This window comes from Pipistrellus hanaki (genome assembly GCF_964339955.1).
Source record: "Pipistrellus hanaki genome assembly, chromosome: 17".
Classification (NCBI taxonomy): domain Eukaryota; kingdom Metazoa; phylum Chordata; class Mammalia; order Chiroptera; family Vespertilionidae; genus Pipistrellus; species Pipistrellus hanaki.
In genome coordinates, this window is record NC_140519.1 from 38,588,111 (window position 1) to 38,605,937 (window position 17,827).

General features: G+C 40.9%; 1 protein-coding gene across 1 annotated transcript in view; it reads right to left on the reverse strand.

Moving 5' to 3' along the window:
• Positions 1-2,833: 2,833 nt before the first annotated feature.
• RGS22 (regulator of G protein signaling 22) overlaps positions 2,834-17,827 on the reverse strand; it is a 90,888-nt gene continuing 75,894 nt past the window's right edge. Inside the window, exons 22-28 of the mRNA XM_084864543.1 lie at positions 14,968-15,147; positions 10,842-11,000; positions 6,135-6,233; positions 4,108-4,201; positions 3,919-3,999; positions 3,602-3,648; positions 2,834-2,937 (exon numbers count right to left, since the gene is read on the reverse strand). Of these exons, the coding sequence (XP_084720669.1) occupies positions 3,644-3,648; positions 3,919-3,999; positions 4,108-4,201; positions 6,135-6,233; positions 10,842-11,000; positions 14,968-15,147 (618 nt within the window). The 3' untranslated portion in view covers positions 2,834-2,937; positions 3,602-3,643. The remainder of the gene's footprint in view (positions 2,938-3,601; positions 3,649-3,918; positions 4,000-4,107; positions 4,202-6,134; positions 6,234-10,841; positions 11,001-14,967; positions 15,148-17,827) is intronic.

The window sequence follows — 17,827 nt, forward strand, 5'->3', positions numbered from 1 at the left end:
TTCACTGTGGGGTCAGAGAAGAATCCCTTCCTGCTTCTGGTGAGGGGAGGGGTGAATTAACTATTCTGGAATACACCCAGAATTCTCTGTTCTTCCTAACAAGGCCTGTCCTCAAGGGAAACTATTTTTTTTTTAATATATATATTTTTTATTTTGGAACAGCCTGACAAATTTCAGAAGGAAGGCAGGGGTGGAGGTTTGGGTGGGGAGTAATTAACCAGGGAACTTATATGCATATAGCCCTTGGACTTAGACAATAGAGTGGTGAAGGCCTGGGAGACAACCAACCGATATGTCTCTCTTACATCGATATTTCTCTCTATCTCTCCCTCTCCTTTCCACTCTCTAAAAATCAATAATAAAAGAAAACAACCTCAGATGAGGTTAACCAATACATACATACATACATACATACATACATACATACATACATTGAATAAACAAAATACACAGTCTGAAGAGACAAAGCAAGCATCAGAATTATATTCAGATATGGCAGAGATTTTGCTATTATTAGACCAGAAAATTAAAATGACTATGATTAATATGTTAAAAGATTTCATAAAATGGACAACAGGTAAGAGTAGAAGGGTAATGTCAGCAGAGAGATGGAAATCCTAAGAAACAATAAAAAGGAAATGCTAGAAATATAAAACACTGCAATAGAAATGAAGAGTGCCTTTGATGGGCTTATCAATAGACCAGACAGACATGAGGAAAGAATTGGTGTGCTTGAAAAGAAGTGAATAGAAAATTCCAAAACTGAAATGCTAAAAGGAAAAAACTGCAAAGGACTTAACAGAATATGGAAGCACTGTGGGAAGAAAGAACAAAGAGAAAGGAACAGTAGAAATAATTGAAGTAATAATGATTTGAGAATTTTCCAAAATTAATGACAGACGCCAAACCACAGATACAAGAAGGTCATATAACACAAGCAGGATATATTCCAAAAAACTCTACACCTACACATGCCATGTTTGAATTGCAGATACCCAAAGACCAAGAAGATTGAAAGAAGCCAGCAGATAAAAATTATGTTTGACCTTTCTTCAGAAACCGTGCAAGTAAAAAAAGAGTGGAGTGAAATATTTGAAATGTTGAAGGAAAAAATCCCACTAATGTAGAATTCTATGTCTGGTGAAATTTCCCTTCAATGAGAAGGAGAACTCTACACTTTTGAAGGCAAACAAAAACTGAATCAATGTGTCATGCTGACCACCTTGGGTCTGAGTCCTTATTAGACATGCCTTGCAAGAAATGTTAAAAGTTCCTTAGAGAGAAGGAAAATGATCCAGGTAAGAAACTCAGATCTATATAAAAAGGGAAAAGCAATAAAAATAAAAATAAAAAAAGGGTTGGGGGGTGGAGGGGAATAAATGGAGGTAAAATAATTTTTTATTTTTCTTCTTAATTGACCTAACAGAAAATAGTTTGTTCAAAACAATAATATCAATAATGCACTCAGTGATTATAGCTTATGGATAAATAGAGTGAATTGACAACAATGTGATAAGGGACAGGAGGGAGGGCTTAGATATACTCTATTATAAGGTACTTGCACGACCCATGAAGCAGTAGAGTATTACTTGAACGTTGACTTTTATTAGCTGTAAAAGTATATTGTAAACTCTATGCAAACTAGTAAGAACACTTTAAAAAGAAGTATAATTGATATGCTGAAGAGAGGAGAGAAAACATAATCACATGAATTACTCAAAACAAAACAAAGGCAGAAAAAGAATGGAATACAGAAGAAAGAAGAAAGAAGAAAGAAGAAAGAAGAAAGAAGAAAGAAGAAAGAAGAAGAAAGAAGAAAGAAGAAAGAAGAAAGAAGAAAGAAGAAGAAGAAGAAGAAGAAGAAGAAGAAGAAGAAGAAGAAGAAGAAGAAGAGTAGCAAATGGAAAACAGACAACTCCTCAGCCTCTACTGGGTGGTGGGGTAGTGTTAGAGCAAACTCTAGGAAACTACAGAGTTCTAATTCTCTTAAAAAAAACCACTGTTTTAGAAAAAAAGATGGCGCTTTCCCTCGTTAAAACGCCTAACGCTTTAGAGAATCAGGAATGGCAGTTCCCACTGTGAAAATGCTTTCTGGAACTCTATTAGAGTGGAATCTGATGCTTGCAATCCTGCAACCCAGGCCCTAGACCTTGGAGCTTCTGAGTCCGGAAGCCTAGAGATGGTGCAGGCACATCCTTCTGGGTCAGGTCTGACACAGTCCCCTTTCCCTCTAGGAGAGACAAGAGTGTGGGACCGGGTTTTCTCTGCTACGAGTGTAACTCCGGTCAGTAAGAGGGCTTTTCCCCTTTAAGGCTCTTCTCTTGCTACCAGTGATCACCAAGAGTGGCCTGTGGACCGCCTGAGTCAGAATCACAGAGGCTCTCTATGAAAGAGGGACGTTCCTGGTCCCGCCAAAGAACAGCTGAATCAGACTCGGAGGGCGAGCCCAGGATCCTGAGTTGCTAGCAGATGTCACCAGGGAGTCTTATGCACACTAAAGCCTGAGAACCACTGTTTTAATATATGCTTCCTTTAGCATTGGGGATAGGGATGGGCTGGGGAAGGCTCTTCTTCCCTTTTATGTTTTGGGCCAATGTATTGCTAGGATAGGAAGATTAGTCCCCTAATCGCCTGCTGAATGTATCTGCTCATCAAATATAGTCATTTTTGTGGAAAAATCACGTGAGGAGCATGATGCATTCTTAAGATCTGTGATAAACAAAACGTTTTGATTTTCTAACCTCGATAGTAGCTTTATTCTAAATACGTTTTTATCAATTTTTACAGTCTGCGTGTCATGTGTACAGAATAGCTGTCATCTTAAAATGGTGGGAGTAAAACAAGCCAAACTTTATTTAGATGGAAGGCTTGCTCTAATGAAGACCATCAAAAAGTCACTTGAGCTTCCATGTCAGTTAAATTGGGCTTAAAGAATTCCTGCAAAAGAAAAATAAATGGTTGAAAACGTTAAGTAGCTATAGAAAATATAAATCCAAAACAAACCAAGAAACCTAACATACAGTTGTGATAAGGATTAAAAAAAAATTAACATGTGTCAGCATATTCTATGTGCGAGGTTGGCCTATGGAGAGGGGAACTGAGAGAGGGGTGGTGGCTAGGATAAACCAGAAGAGGAAAAAGATGAGCAAGCTCAGAACATCAAGATCTGCTCATCAAACCCTCCTAAGAATCAGGAAACTAAGGATTTTGAGAAATAAAAAGGCCATCTGCAAGATAGAAGGTACAAGAAAGGGTACTTTTACTGGTTCTTCAAGTATTGGGGCAATGGGTTACATGTATATTACATTATACCACCATACTACTTTATAGGGGCATCGTTAAACTCTAACATTCGTATCCAATCAAAGTCCTTTTCCTTCAGACATTCAGAAGGGAGGCATAGTGCTCCTACCCATAAATTGGTTAGTGATGTGTGTGTGGTATGCATGTGTTTATTTGGTGTGTATATATGTTTGATGTGCATATGTGTGCATGTGTGCATGTATTTTTTGTGTGTACATATATATAGCCATGAAAGCACATGAGTATGTATGTTAGAGGCACATGGATACGACTGATCAACTTTCAGTCTATGACTTACCTTGCACTATCAGCACCAGGGTATACACTCACAGGCGTACTGTCACTCTGGAAATGGAATGAAGTGTTAGATATGTCTTTTATCCTCAGCGGGAGGAGGGGAAGAGAGAGAGAGGGAGAGAGAGAGGACACACACACACACACACACACACACACACACACAGAAATTCTCCCAATTTTCAGGGTCTGGTGAGTTGGAGGGAGCCAGTCCCCATCCCATCACCCTCTATATTCTGCAAGGCCAGGACAGAGGCAGAGCTCTGGAGAGAAGGAAGGAAGAACTGAAGACCTCCTCATAGACTATCACTGGAAACTCACTCTGGGTGCTTTGGGAAGAAAGGGTCCTTCTCAAAGAGAGACTTGAAGCATTCGGCTTGATATTTGTAAGAGATAGTGCACCTGCACAAAAATAAGAGAAACAAGGAACACGGTGAAGCAACCATCAGCAAAGCCCTCTAAAAGCAACCTGTGATGGAAGATAACAAACAACGTGTAAGCAAAAATTACCTGTGAACAACTTCTTTTCTACTTCTTCTTGAACTTTAAGAAGAATCCTTTCCTGTTCTAAGGCTTCTATGTACTTTGAGTAGCACCAGGTTGGCTAGAAAAATGATTTTCAGAGAGAATTTTAGAAGTATTTTCCCCAGAGAATAAACTGAAGGTAAGACAACTTATACCAGCCCCTTCATTTGAACGTCTTATTGCAGCATAACACATATGATAAAATGTGCATGCCACAAATTTATTATTATATAAAATTTCACAAGTGGAATGTAACCATTTAACCTTTCAACTGGTCACCACAAACTGTTATCAGTCTACCTTATACCATTTTAATAAGAATATTTTGATAGACAGAAGGTACTTTTTCCTATAGCCTTGAGTTAAAATGTTAAATTCCCTCGCCTCAGGTTGGAGACTGGTGGGGAGGTGAGAAGGAAGATTCACTTCTCAGTGAAGCAGTTTCTCAAAAATTTCATAGATTTCTTGACAGCTATCCAGTCAGTCACCTTTATATATTCAATTTGATTATGAACGTATGTGCTTAGGAAAGATCCACTTTTTTTGTGGGGTAGTTTTGCCTTTGGATTAATTACAATTCTTCAATTTGTAAAATTCATTTGAAACAAATGCATGTGTAGAGCATCCCACATTTACTAAATGGCAGTGTGTTATTATTTTAACAATTCCTAGTGTAATTCAACATGTATACATTAAAGATTAATAATACACACACACACACACACACACACACACACACACACACACACATATGCCAAGGAACCAGAACAACGATGAAACAACTGGAATGACTGCAATGACTGGTTGCTATAACATGCAGTGTGGCAGCCAACCAGCCCAACTGGGACCCTGATCAGCTCCCCAAATTGCCTGTGGCCCATCCCCCTTTCCCCGCCAGCCATGGCCACTCCCCCCGGACAGCCCCACCCCTGATCAGCCCTCATCTGGGCAGGCTGACCGGACCCCACCCATGCATGAATTCATGCACCACGCCTCTAGTTTATATTTATAAAAATGCCTTTGGTTTCCAAAAGCATTTAGTTTTTTAATCTTAGATATATGACAATATCATCATCAACATCATCATCACCTCTTTTTCTTTTTAACACCTAGGAGAACAGCCTCAAAGGAGATTAAGCCATTTCTTTCAAGCTTCAAGGTGATACTGACTTGCAAGTGTCAAAGTAAAAATTAGAAGCCTGGTATCTCTAATTCCACATTCCCCCCTCTATTTTTACTCTGTGTTCCTGAAATTTAACACTAGTCATCTGCTAATAAATATACTTCCAAATGTCATTATTAGGAATCATGCACTTTTAGATAGTTCAAAAAAAAATTGGACATTTCTCTTCTTTCAATAAAAGCTGCATGGCCTATCAGTAATCTTAGCTGGGTAGCTGAACCTACTTGACATTCCTAAATACCAAAAAGATTGATTACCAAGCTAATATTATTTAAGATGCAATCACTTTCAATAGAAATCCTTAACAATGGACATAAACTTTATAAAATTTCAGGGAAGTGATGTTAATGTACAAGTTATACATGAAAATATGTATTAGTTGATGGTCATGTACTGGCCAATTTTATGATCACATCAAATAATTCAAAAATTGAGACAAAGCATGTGCCATTCATCTTTTCTTTCCTAACCCAAAATATATTAACATAAATATATATATATATATATATATATATATATATATATATATATATATACTTTTTTCTGTAGCTGCCCTATTCTCTCTTTTCTGATAAGATAGTCACTTCAATTTCTACCTCTTAAATCTTCACGTGTATCAAGAAATTATTTCCCTTAAAGATATTATTCAGTAAGCTGGCATTTTAATGTCCTCTGAGGGCTCAAGGGAAATTTTCTTCCCGTCTCTTCTAGGATTACAATTTTGCCTCATTTTCAAGCAAACACACCTCTACTACTGTAAAGTGACTAAATGTCTTCCCACCACCAAGTTCTCTGCAGAAGTGATGCCCAGGGCGTCTCTCTGGCTTACCTGTCGGCCATATGCGTGCAGGATTAGAGATGGGTCATTGAGCAAATCGGATGGAGTCAGAGTAATTCCTGGAACACTTTCAGGTTGTTTGAATCCTTCCTGTAATTATATTATGTTATTCCCCCAAAGGGGTAATTAATTAATATAAACGTACAGTTAAGGAATCATAATAGTAGGCGAAAAAACATTGTGTGGTGAGCACCACAACCTGAGGTTTCATCAAGTCAATATCACTAATGTGACATATTCTTTAACTTTCTTTCATGTTAATATAAAAATATTAAAAATAATATTGCTTTCATCTATAATAATAAAAGCGTAATGTGCTAATTAGACCGGATAGCTGAACGATCTTCCAGACCAGTGGTCAGCAAACTCATTAGTCAACAGAGCCAAATATCTACAGTACAACGATCGAAATTTCTTTTGAGAGTCAATTTTTTAAACTTCTTCTCATGCCACTTCTTCAAAATAGACTCGCCCAGGCTGTGGTATTTTGTGGAAGAGCCACACTCAAGGGGCCAAAGAACCACATGTGGCTCGTGAGCTGCAGTTTGCCGACCACTGTTCCAGACGTCATTCCAGACGTCCTTCTGGACCACCTTCTGGACGAAGCCATGGAAGTGGGGCCGAGGCAGAGGCTGATGCCCCTGGGGGGCAGGGGCTGATGCCAAGGTGGTTAGGGGTGATCAGGCAGGCAGGCAAGCAGTTAGGGGCAATTAGTCAGGTGGGCCAGTGGTTGGGGCAATCAGGCAGGCTGGCGAGCAGTTAGGAGCCAGTGGTCTTGTATATCGAGAGGGATGTCTGACTGCCGGGCTAGGCCCTATCCCAATTGGGCCTAAACCGGCAATCAGACATCCCCTGAGGGAGTCCCAGATTGTGAGAGGGCGCCAGCTGAGCTGAGGTACCCCCTGCTGTGCACAAATTTTTATGTACCGGGCCTCTAATATTAATATAAAAATACCAAAAATAAATATGAGAGAAATCATGAAGTAGATTGTAAAAAATCACCCTCAAATTTTAACATCCAAGAAAAACCACTACAGACATTTTCATTAATATCCATCCAAATTTCTCACTAAGGAAATACATAGATTTAATCCATAATTTTAATATTTATGTTTTATTACATAAATGTCATGTAAATGGAATCACACTATATGTGCTCCTTTTAAATGTTTTGTGTAAAAAATGTTGGGAAATTGCCAAAACCGGTTTGGCTCAGTGGTAGAGCGTCGGTCTCCCGACTGAAAGGTCCAAGGTTCGATTCCTGTCAGGGGCATGTACGTTGGTTGCGGGCACATCCCTGGTAGGAGGTGTGCAAGAGGCAGCTGGTCTATGTTTCTCTGTCATCGACGTTTCTAGCTCTCTATCTTTCTCCCTTCCTCTCTGTGAAAAATCAATAAAATATATATATATTTTTTTAAATGTTGGGAAATTTTTTCTATGTGAATAAATGTAAAATAGGTATTTTACTAAAGGGCAGAGTCTTTGTATTATTCAGCAAGTCTGCCTACACTATAGAACACAGAACATATCTTCAAATATTTGTTGAATGGTGAAATGAAAAAATTATATCATCATTCTTAATGGGTGAATGCAGATATTTGTTGAATAATAAAAGTAAACCATATTATCATTTCAACTGGTGAACACTATTATAGTAAAGGGATGTACCACAGATAATCAACGCCCACTATTAGAAACTTAGGTCCTTTTTTAAAAAAATATATATTTTTATTGATTTCAGAGAGGAAGGGAGAGGGAAAGAGAGATAGAAACATCAATGATGAGAGAGAATCATTGATCTGTTGCCTTCTGTATGTCCCCCATGCCCACACTGGGGATAGAGCCCACAACCCAGGCATGTGCCCTGACCAGGAATTGAATAGTGACCTCCTGGTTCAACCACTGAACCACTGGCCGGGATCATTTTTAACTTCTTACTATTATAAACAATGCGGTGCATTTCCCCACTTCTCTCCTATAGAATAAACTCCTAAAGGTGTATTTGCTGGATTAAAAACAATGGACATTCTAAACAATGCATGTTGTCAAAGTGCCCTTCAGAAACAAAGGACCATTTTACACTTTTCCAATACCCACGAGTTTGTAGCCCTCTTTCCAAACCCTTGGAGATTTTCTTCTTTGCCAGTGTGTTTTTGGCTGTTATTACCCTTTGCCCACTTTTCTATTAAGAGTGTTTATCTTTCCTATTGTTTATTTTCACAACTTACATCATACATTCTATGTTTTCCTAATTTGTCTTTAAACTTGTTTATTTCTGCCATTTAAAAGTTTAAAATATTTAAAGTCGCTGTGATTTTTCTTTCCTTTTTTTCTTATTTTGTTGTTGCTGTTTTTGTTTTGTTTGTTTTTTGTTATTCTTCACCCAAGAATATTTTCCCATTGATTTTTAGAGAAAGTGGAAGGGGGGAGGGAGGAAACAGAGAGAGAGAAACATCTATGTGAGAGAGACACATTGATTGGTTGCCTTCTGCTTATGCCTCAACCCAGGCATGTGCCCTTGACAGGAATTGAAACCATGACCCTTCAGTCATTGAAAAGTACAAATCATTGCTGAGATAAATTAGAGAGCTAAGTAGAGATATCTGTGTTCATGGATTGGAAAACATACTATTTTTATTATATCAGTTCTCCTCAAACTGATCTAAAGGTTCATTGCAATACTAATAAAAATATCTGAGTAGTCAGGTAACATGTGAAAAAGTTGCTCCACCTTACTAATAATTAGGAAAATGTAAATAGGTGCGTTATTAATGATGAGTACATTTTTTTTATCATCAGATTGAAAAAAAATTTTTAAGTCTTAAATACTAAATGGAGATTACTAAATGGGAAAAGCAGTATTCTCCTGTCTTGCTGGTAAAATATACAGTGACACATGCACAGCGAAAGCAGAGTGGTAGACCTACTCCACTAAAAATATACGTGCAAATGAGAACCAGAATGGCAGTGTAGGTAAATGCCGGTACTCACCTCCTAACCCCAAACCTATCAGCAAAAGGCCCAAGACCCAGCACCAGCACCAGCCTGCCTTGCTTCATAGTTGGGCCTCAACTGGACACCTCCAAGCCCAATACAAATCTTCTGATCTCTCTGTAGCTCCTGCCAGGTGGCCCCAGGCAGTGTCTGACTTTGCACCTCCCTGGAGGCCCTAGAGCCAGTGCACCCAATAGACAACTTCAGATGATACCAGATTAAAACTCTACACATCCACAAGCGACACGCTCAAGGGGTAGACTCAGTGAGCACCAAAGCCCCACTGCAGCAAGTCCTGCTCCATGGGGGTGTTTTCCGCACAGTATCTCTCCCACTGTAGATGCAGTTGGTCCTCACAGCTAATTGGCCTGGAGGTCAATTTCTCCCAGTGATGCCAATAGCAGTCAAGGCTCAACTATACAAGACTGTGCACACAGCCCACATAGGGGCACACCTAGAGTGCCCAGCTCAGGCAACTGGGGAGAATGAGCCACTGGGCCCTACAGGACACCTATTAACCCAGGGCCACTCTACCAATTCCAGAAGACAGAGCAGCTCTACCTAACTGCTCTAACTGCTGGCCTGGTCCCCCCAACTGCCCTCCTCTGCAGGCCTGGTCACCCCTAATTGCTCTCCTCTGCAAGCCATCTTGTAATGGCCATCTTGTGTCCACATTGGGGGCAGCCATTTTGTGTATTGGAGAGTGTGTGTGTGTGTGTGTGTGTGTGTGTGTGCGCGCGCGCTCACGAGAGAGAGAGAGAGAGAGAGAGAGAGAGAGAGAGAGAGAGAGAGAGAGAGAGAGAGAATAGGCATAAGCTTATAAATAAGATAAAATACATTATTTGGGAATTCTCCCTCACCAATTCAAATAGAGAAATAGAAAGGAAGATGGTTAGATGAATGAGTGGAGAGACTAACTGACAAATAAACAGGCTGAACAATTTGTGATTCATATTTACGAATTTCACAATCAATGTAGAAGTCTGTAATTGTAATTCTAAAGTGCTGCCCTCAGCCTTGGCCAGTTTGGTTTGGTGGATAGAGTGTCAGCCTGTGGGCTGAGGGGTCCCAGGTTTTATTCCAGCCAAAAGCACATGCCTGGGTGGCAGGCTCCATCCCCAGTAGGGGGTGTACAGAAGGCAGCCGATCTATGCTTCTCTCTCATCACTGATGCTTCTACCTCTCTCTCCCTCTCCCTTCCTCTCTGAAATCAATAAAGAAATATGTTTTAAAAATAAAATAAAGGGCTGCCCTCAGTACATAATATTTGTTCATTCATTCACCCATTCATTTAGTCAACAATTGTTAATAACGGGGGGTGTGCTAGACACTGGTGTAAGTGCTTATGAGACACAGATGAATAAGACAGATACATCCTTGAGAATCTCAGTCCAGTGAGGACAACAAATGCAAAACCTTCCTCATAAGACAATGTAACGTGCTCCCCAAGAGAGGTTCCTATGTGTGTCTACAGTGGATGTATGTTCTTAAGTTGCCCAGGAGAGTATCAAGGAAAGATAGTTTTCCTTCACATAGAAAAGATGACACTGGAGATGAATTTTAAGGAATTCAAAACCAAGTCTGAAACCTCCAACTAAAGGCCTAAAGGTCCCTAAAGTTGGTCTTCGGTCACTTTGCTGGCCCACGTGTCTCTACAAATGGCTTTTATACGTCTGACTAAACCCCAAATGAGTCTTGTCTCACCTTCGCAAATCTTTCCTCTTCTATGAGCGTCGATCTCTTTTTCTGCCTAATATATTCTTTTCTTCTCTCTAAAGCACTCATAATTTTTTCATCAGTTAGGTTCTTTCTAAACTCACAAAACTGAGGCCAAAATTTAAACAGGACTCCAAAAATTGTCATCTGTATAAAAAGCAAAGTATGTCTCGGGTTACAATGTTATACAAATGTACCATTTTAAACTCTAACTCACCATAATAATGGATTAACTATTGCATCTTTAATATACAGCATGTTTCCTCCAACTTATTGTCTCCAGACATCTTGGTATAGTTTAGCTCCGCACATGCTTATCATCAATGTTTTTTTTACTACCAACGAGAAGTCTTTCTTTAAAAAAAAAAAAAAAATCTTAAAATACACTTAAAAGTCACTTTATTCTTTATGTTTCCCTAACCAATTGATTGTATGAATAAAGAATCCATTAGGTCTTTTTTTTTTTTTTTTAAATAAGAAATTTATGTTTTCTTTTAAAGCATATACTAGCGGATCTGCCACACACTCTGCTGTTTTATGCAAGTATTCCAAATATTCAGTCCATCAAGGGGGTCTCCTCTCCCCTCTCCCCTTTTCTTTCTTTTTAGAGAAAGGAAATACCGTTCACCTCTGGAAAAGCTCTTAAATAAAGCTTGCAGATCTAAGAATAAATCTTGAGTAACTTCTACATGATACAATCTCTCTTTTATGTGAGAGCAAGAAAAGTAACGTTTTAAAAAGCAGAGTGGTATCCTGGACAAGTGCTCTCTATGAGGACACTCCACGGCAAGTGATTAATTGTGATATTTATAGAGATAAGAATGGTTGCTCGGGCTCCCGTGCCAAGTTTTTCCATTAGTTCCAGAGGCAGACGTTACTTCCAAGAAGGTAGGACTTGCCACATCAGATCAAGCCCAACATGCTGCTGCTAGGAATGGCCTTCGCCTAATGCCCTGGAGGAAAATGAACCATCCCATTAGGCTCGGGGCCAGCGCTTGGGAGGAAAAGGAGACTTTTTCAGAGAGTAAAAGCTGCGGCGGCCATCAGCAGCGTCCCGAATTAGTCATGTTTCGTGGCTCCTCTTTTCTGTACGTGGATATTCTCAGTGATTCTAAAACTACTTACGCTTTTTAAAAGACGACTTTGTCACTGAATGCTGTGGCCTCTGGGGATTGGGAACACAAAAGCTAGAGATACTCTGGTGGATAAAATGCAGGCCTTTAATTGTTTTTGTTTTTTTTTCATTTACTTACCATGTAGTTAATTCAGTCACCCCCTGCTCCAGTGTTCAGGGCCTGCGATAGCTCTCCTGTGAACTTCTTAAACTTCAATACCCCTTCTCTACCTACCAACTATTGACCCTACTTTTCAGCGATCTCTCCAAAACCTGAGTCATTCTCAACTACATGTATTTCCATCTAGAAGGCCTTCCGGTAAAAGTCACCTACTTAACAGAACTTTCAAAGGCAGACATAAAATTGCTCTTTTTGCAGAAACCGGTTTGGCTCAGTGGACTGAAAGGTCCCAGGTTCGGTTCTGGTCAAGGGCATGTACATTGGTTGCAGGCACATCCCTGATGGGGAGTGTGCAGGAGGCAGCTGGTTGATGTGTCTCTCTCATCGATGTTTCTAGCTCTCTATCCCTCTCCCTTCCTCTCTGTGAAAATCAATAAAATATATTTTTTTTAAATTGCTCTTTTTTTTTTTTGTTTTGTTTTTAAGAGCGAGTGGAAGGGAGATGGATAAAGAGATGGAAACATCCATGAGAGAGAAACATTGATCGCTGCCTTTTTCAGGCCCCCTCCTGGGGATTGAGCCTGCGACCCAGCCATGTGCCCTGACCAAACAGGGAATCAAACTGGTGACCTCCTGGTTCATGGGGCGACACTCAACCACTGGGCCACACTGGCTGGGCCAAATTGCTCCATGTCTAACAGTCGTAATTAAGATGTTAAGATCTTACATGTGACTCATGAAAATTACCAGCCTTAAAAGATAACCAAATGGTGGCTAAGAATTTTTTTTTTTTTTTTTAATAAAAAAGAGCTATTTTGCTCACTGCCAGCAGATGGACAATGGCTTTAGCATGAGTCAGAACTTCAGCTGAGGGCTGAGGGATGCGGGTGGGGATAGGCAGAGGCTACACTGATAACAATCCTAAAACAGGCAAATGTACTAGTTAGCCCTTCTCTCCTCTTTGCTCTTGTTCCCAGTTCGGTCTTATTCCTTTCTGCTGCCATAGCTCTCTTCTCACAGCCTTCATTCCCATGGTAACCCGTGTCCCAACATGCTCCTGGGCGCCTCTTCTGTGGCCTCAAGGAAAATGGGAAACAGGCCCTGCCCCCAACGACCTTCCAGTCTAACGGGAAAGCCGGGCACAGAAGGGTCACGTTCAGTTCTGTGTGACACGTGTTCTGACCCGGACAAGTACCAGATGTCACTACAGCGCACGGAGAGGAAGAGGATGCTGCCAGAAGCTCAGGAAGGAGAGAGGCAGGCCGCCTGCAGAGCCACGCGTGTGCCAGGGAGATGGGGAGGTGAGCGGTGAGGGATGTGGTTGGGGACATGGAGGAGGCACATGGCCTCCCTCCTGAGGACAATGGGGAGGAGCTGTAACTGAGGGCAGAGGAGTGATCTGACCAGATGGACGTTTTGAACAAGACGGCTCTGCCCGCGGCGAGTTAAATGGATTCTGAGAGCCTGGAGGCGGGACCTGTGGTCAGCACTGTGAATAATATATATATATATATATATTATATTTATATATATATAAAACATATAATACCCGCACTCTGCAGGTGCAGCTGAGCAGTGGCCTGACGTTGGAGAGAAGTAGGGAGAATGCAGATAATGAGGAGACAGAGATACGGTTTGGGGAATGGAGATCTGGCAGGCAGGGAATGAAGGCAAGGGGGGAACGTGGAGACGGTGCCCAGGCCTCTGACCATTCCCTGAGCTTCCTTAGGAAACACTGGAGCAATAACAGACTTGGTGGGGTATGGCCCCTACATAAATATGCTCTTACGGGCCTGGGACTCATTTTAGGAAATCAGGTAGAAGGCATAAACGAGAGGACTCCCCTGGACACTGCGCAAAGCCAGCGGCATGGGCAACCCCAGGCCTCAGCTCCCCCCGACCCCCAAGTTCAAGGCCTCGGATGCAGCTGGGCGGCCAGGCTTGGGGTTAGGGGTCTGGTTATCGGCGGGCCCAGGCCCGGCTGCGTGATCTCTCAGACCCCCTCGTTCACAGACGCCGCGATTCTGGCAGCGCGTCCTCTCTGTCTCTCTCCAGCACATCCTCAATCATGCCCTGGTATTTTTGCCTATTTTAATGCATAATTTGGATTGGGAGTCCACTTTCGGTCCCTCGGAGGACTCGGAGCACAGCTGGCTCGCAAATGCACGTGAAGGAGTAATGGCCTCTTTCCACGCTCAAGGGCAATCGTACCCCCAATCTCTGTTTCCCATCACTTAAGTCATGACATGGCCTTCCCTATTACCTCTATTACAATTTATTTTTCTTAATCATTTCTCAGGAACAACATCGGTAAAAGGCTTTTCAAAATGCAAATAAATGATGTTCATCAAATCGCTGTTTTCTATTATTTATCTTAAGAAGAAGTAATGTGAGCAGGTTAACAGGCACGACTTTTCCTTTCATGAGCTTGTGTACTTTACGTGGGCCGGGTACTTAAATCTCCTCTCGCTTGTTTTATGAGCGATGTGAATATTCCAATCTTTAAAAAATACACAAATCCCAGGACGCACATATGCCATGCATTTTTGTGGTAGCGGATATTTTAAGAGGAAATGGGAACGGTGGGAAAGGAAGGAGGAATTAGCTTGTTTAGAAACCGAAAAAAATGGGAACCCTGCAACATCTAAGTGGAGTGTTTAGTACTTTTATTTGTTGTGTAGTATCAACAAGAAGAGTCGATGACTAGTTTCTTACGTTGTGTGGCCTATGAAAAAGGGTTCTTTTTTATGGCCCAGGATAAATGGCAGTGTTGGGCTGATTGAAGCCTTGCCAGATAGGAATCATGCAAGAGCTCTATGAGAATACCTACCATGGGTCTGTTTAAAGCTACGCTTCCCCACATGCCCCCGTTCGCTTACCTGGGCCTCTCTAAACACATACGGTCCTAACTCCTTCCTGTGCTCGATAATCTTCTGGGCTTGCTCGACCGGGATGTCTATTTGTAGAGTTGGCGGGACGCTGGAGTTAATAAAGCAGTTGATAATAGTCATGACCTTCTTGTGGATGATAGACTCTTCACAATGAGAGTGGCACAGGTCCTGGACAAGGAGGAAAAAGTCAGGACAATATATGATTCACGTGTGATTGGAGCACTTTATAGAATTGTGACAATATGTCTTTCAGCGAATGTATACTTTTTTAAAAATGGATTTTGAGAGAGAGGAGAGGAGAGAGAGAAGCACTGATTTGTGGTTTCACTTATTTATGCATTCATGAGTTGCTTCTTGTATGTGCCCTGACCGAAGACCAAGCCCACAACCTTGATGTATTCGGACTAACGTTTGAACCAACTGGGCTACCCTGCCAGGGGCCTAAAATATACATTTTAACTTCAGGTCAAGAGGGTACTGGGACGTGCCAAGGCTATCTTAAAACGTCATAGCTTTTATTTCTCTTGGGTTTGAGGAACCCAAGTCTTTGATGGATATAGCTTACGTAAATGCAGATTTCGTTTTATCCTGATTGCTGCTTCTCCTTTCTCCAATGCAAAGGAACAGAACCAGTGTTGGCTTTGACTTATTAGCAAATTGATGTTAAGTGCCTGCGATATGCCAGACACCGAGCTGTGCCCCATGTACAGCGCCTGGCCTTTAAAAGGCCAATTTCACTGAAACCGGTTTGGCTCGGTGGATAGAGTGTCGGCCTGCAGACTAAAAGGTCCCAGGTTCAATTCCAGTCAGGGGCATGTACCTTGGTTGCGGGCACATCCCCAGTAGGGGGCGTGCAAGAGGCAGCTGATAGATGATTCTCTCTCATCAATGTTTCTAACTCTCTATCCCTCTCTCTTCCTCTCTGTAAAAAAATCAATAAAGTATATTTTTAAAAATAATAAGAAATAAATAAAAGGCCAATTTCTACTGGAGGAGAAGCATGGCGATGTTACTCCAATTTGAGGTGGTTGGTAAGTGCTATGATAAAAGCATACACAGCATTCCAGAAGAAAACAGATGCATAACTCAACTGACAGGTGGTCACAAAGTTTTCTCAACCATCACTGCTTCTCCAGCAAAGGGGATTTTGGCTCAGAAGGGCCAGCTACATAAGCTAGGGGCTGGTGGTGACAGGTGTGTCAATAGGCATCAATATTTTTTCAGTTAACCTATTACGTTATCCGCTTTATTGCTAAAGAGCTTAAAAATAATGATCACGCATTCAAAAGACCTACTTTTATGTCACAGATGTAGGGCTATCATTTTTTTTTAATAAAGAGGTACCTTAGCTTGAATTATAGCATTTGTCTGTCAAAGGCATTGTTCTCTAAATCACTAGGAAGTACACATATTTGGAAATGATTCTAGGGCAGAAATGCGCCAACATTTATTAAGAACTGTAGGATGGATATTGTAATAACTCATGTCTTAGGGATACTACTAAAGAAAAGAACATTCTAGTGCTTGCCATATAAAACTTCACATGCAGTTTGGCATAAGTTATATGTGAAAAAAGCTTGTTATGTTACATTGAGACAACTGTTAGCATTTTTTCTCTCAGTTTAGTATCCCTTCCAAAAATGCCTATTTATAACATGTAAAAATAGTGTGTATGTGTACCATATATATATGGTATAAATGTATTGTTGCCATTACTAGTGAGGGAGCATAACTTAGTGGATAAGGACATGAGTTTTAGCAACAGAATGCCTTGGTTCAAATTCCAGCTCTACCACTTAATTAGCTGTAGGATGTCAAAAGTTTCTTAACTTTTCTGTGCCTTAGCTTCTTCATCTATAAAATGGTGAGAACAACAGCTCTGGCCTCATATGATTCTTTTTTTTTTATGGAGATTAGCAATATTCACTTAAAAAAAATCCTTTCCTGAGGATTTGTTTATTGATTTTAGAGGGAGGAGAATGAAGGGAGGAAAGGGGTGGGAGAGAAAGAGAGAGAGAGAGAGAGAGAGAGAGAGAGAGAGAGAGAGAGAGAGAGAGAGAGAGAGAGAGAATCCATGTGAGAGAGAAACATCAACCAGCTGCCTCCCCCACATGCCTCAACTGATGATTCAACCTGAAAGCTAGGTATGTGCTGTGACAGGGAATTGAGCCCACAACCTTTTTGGTGTATGGAATGACACTCCAATCAACTGAGCCACCTGGCCAGGGCTCATAGGATTCTTATGCCAATTAAATTAGTTATGACATGAAAAGCATTAAGTCACTATCGGGCAGATAGCAAACAATAAGAGTAAACCATATAAAAGTGAGCTCAGTAGGACTTTGCTAAGTGGAATGCTTTCTACCTAGAAAATTCCCTCAAGACCCAATCCAGGTATTATCTCATCTATTGTACTTCTCTGACCTACCACCTTCCTTGCCTCATTCCCTCCTCTGTGGGAACACCTAGTTTGAGCATGGGAAATAATCAATACTATGGATTTTTACAGGTGCCTTCCTTCCTGCAGGAGGACAATGTGTTGTATTCACCTTTTTATTCCTACAATCTAGCATCATGGCTAGAACATTAGATACTTCATAATAAATGCTTACTGAATGAACAAATTCACTCCTATAGCTTGATTTTTAATAGCTACTTACTATTATACGCCCTCCATTCTGATACAGAAAAATACACCTAAATGAAGACCACGGGTGGCCTTGGAGAAGGAATAGTCACAAAATTAAGGGTTGACTATGTATGAGACTATGTTTTTTAAAATACTTACCTTGGAAGGTTTATCTCAATAATAATACAATTCTTTAGTGCTCACTCTCACTCTTCATTG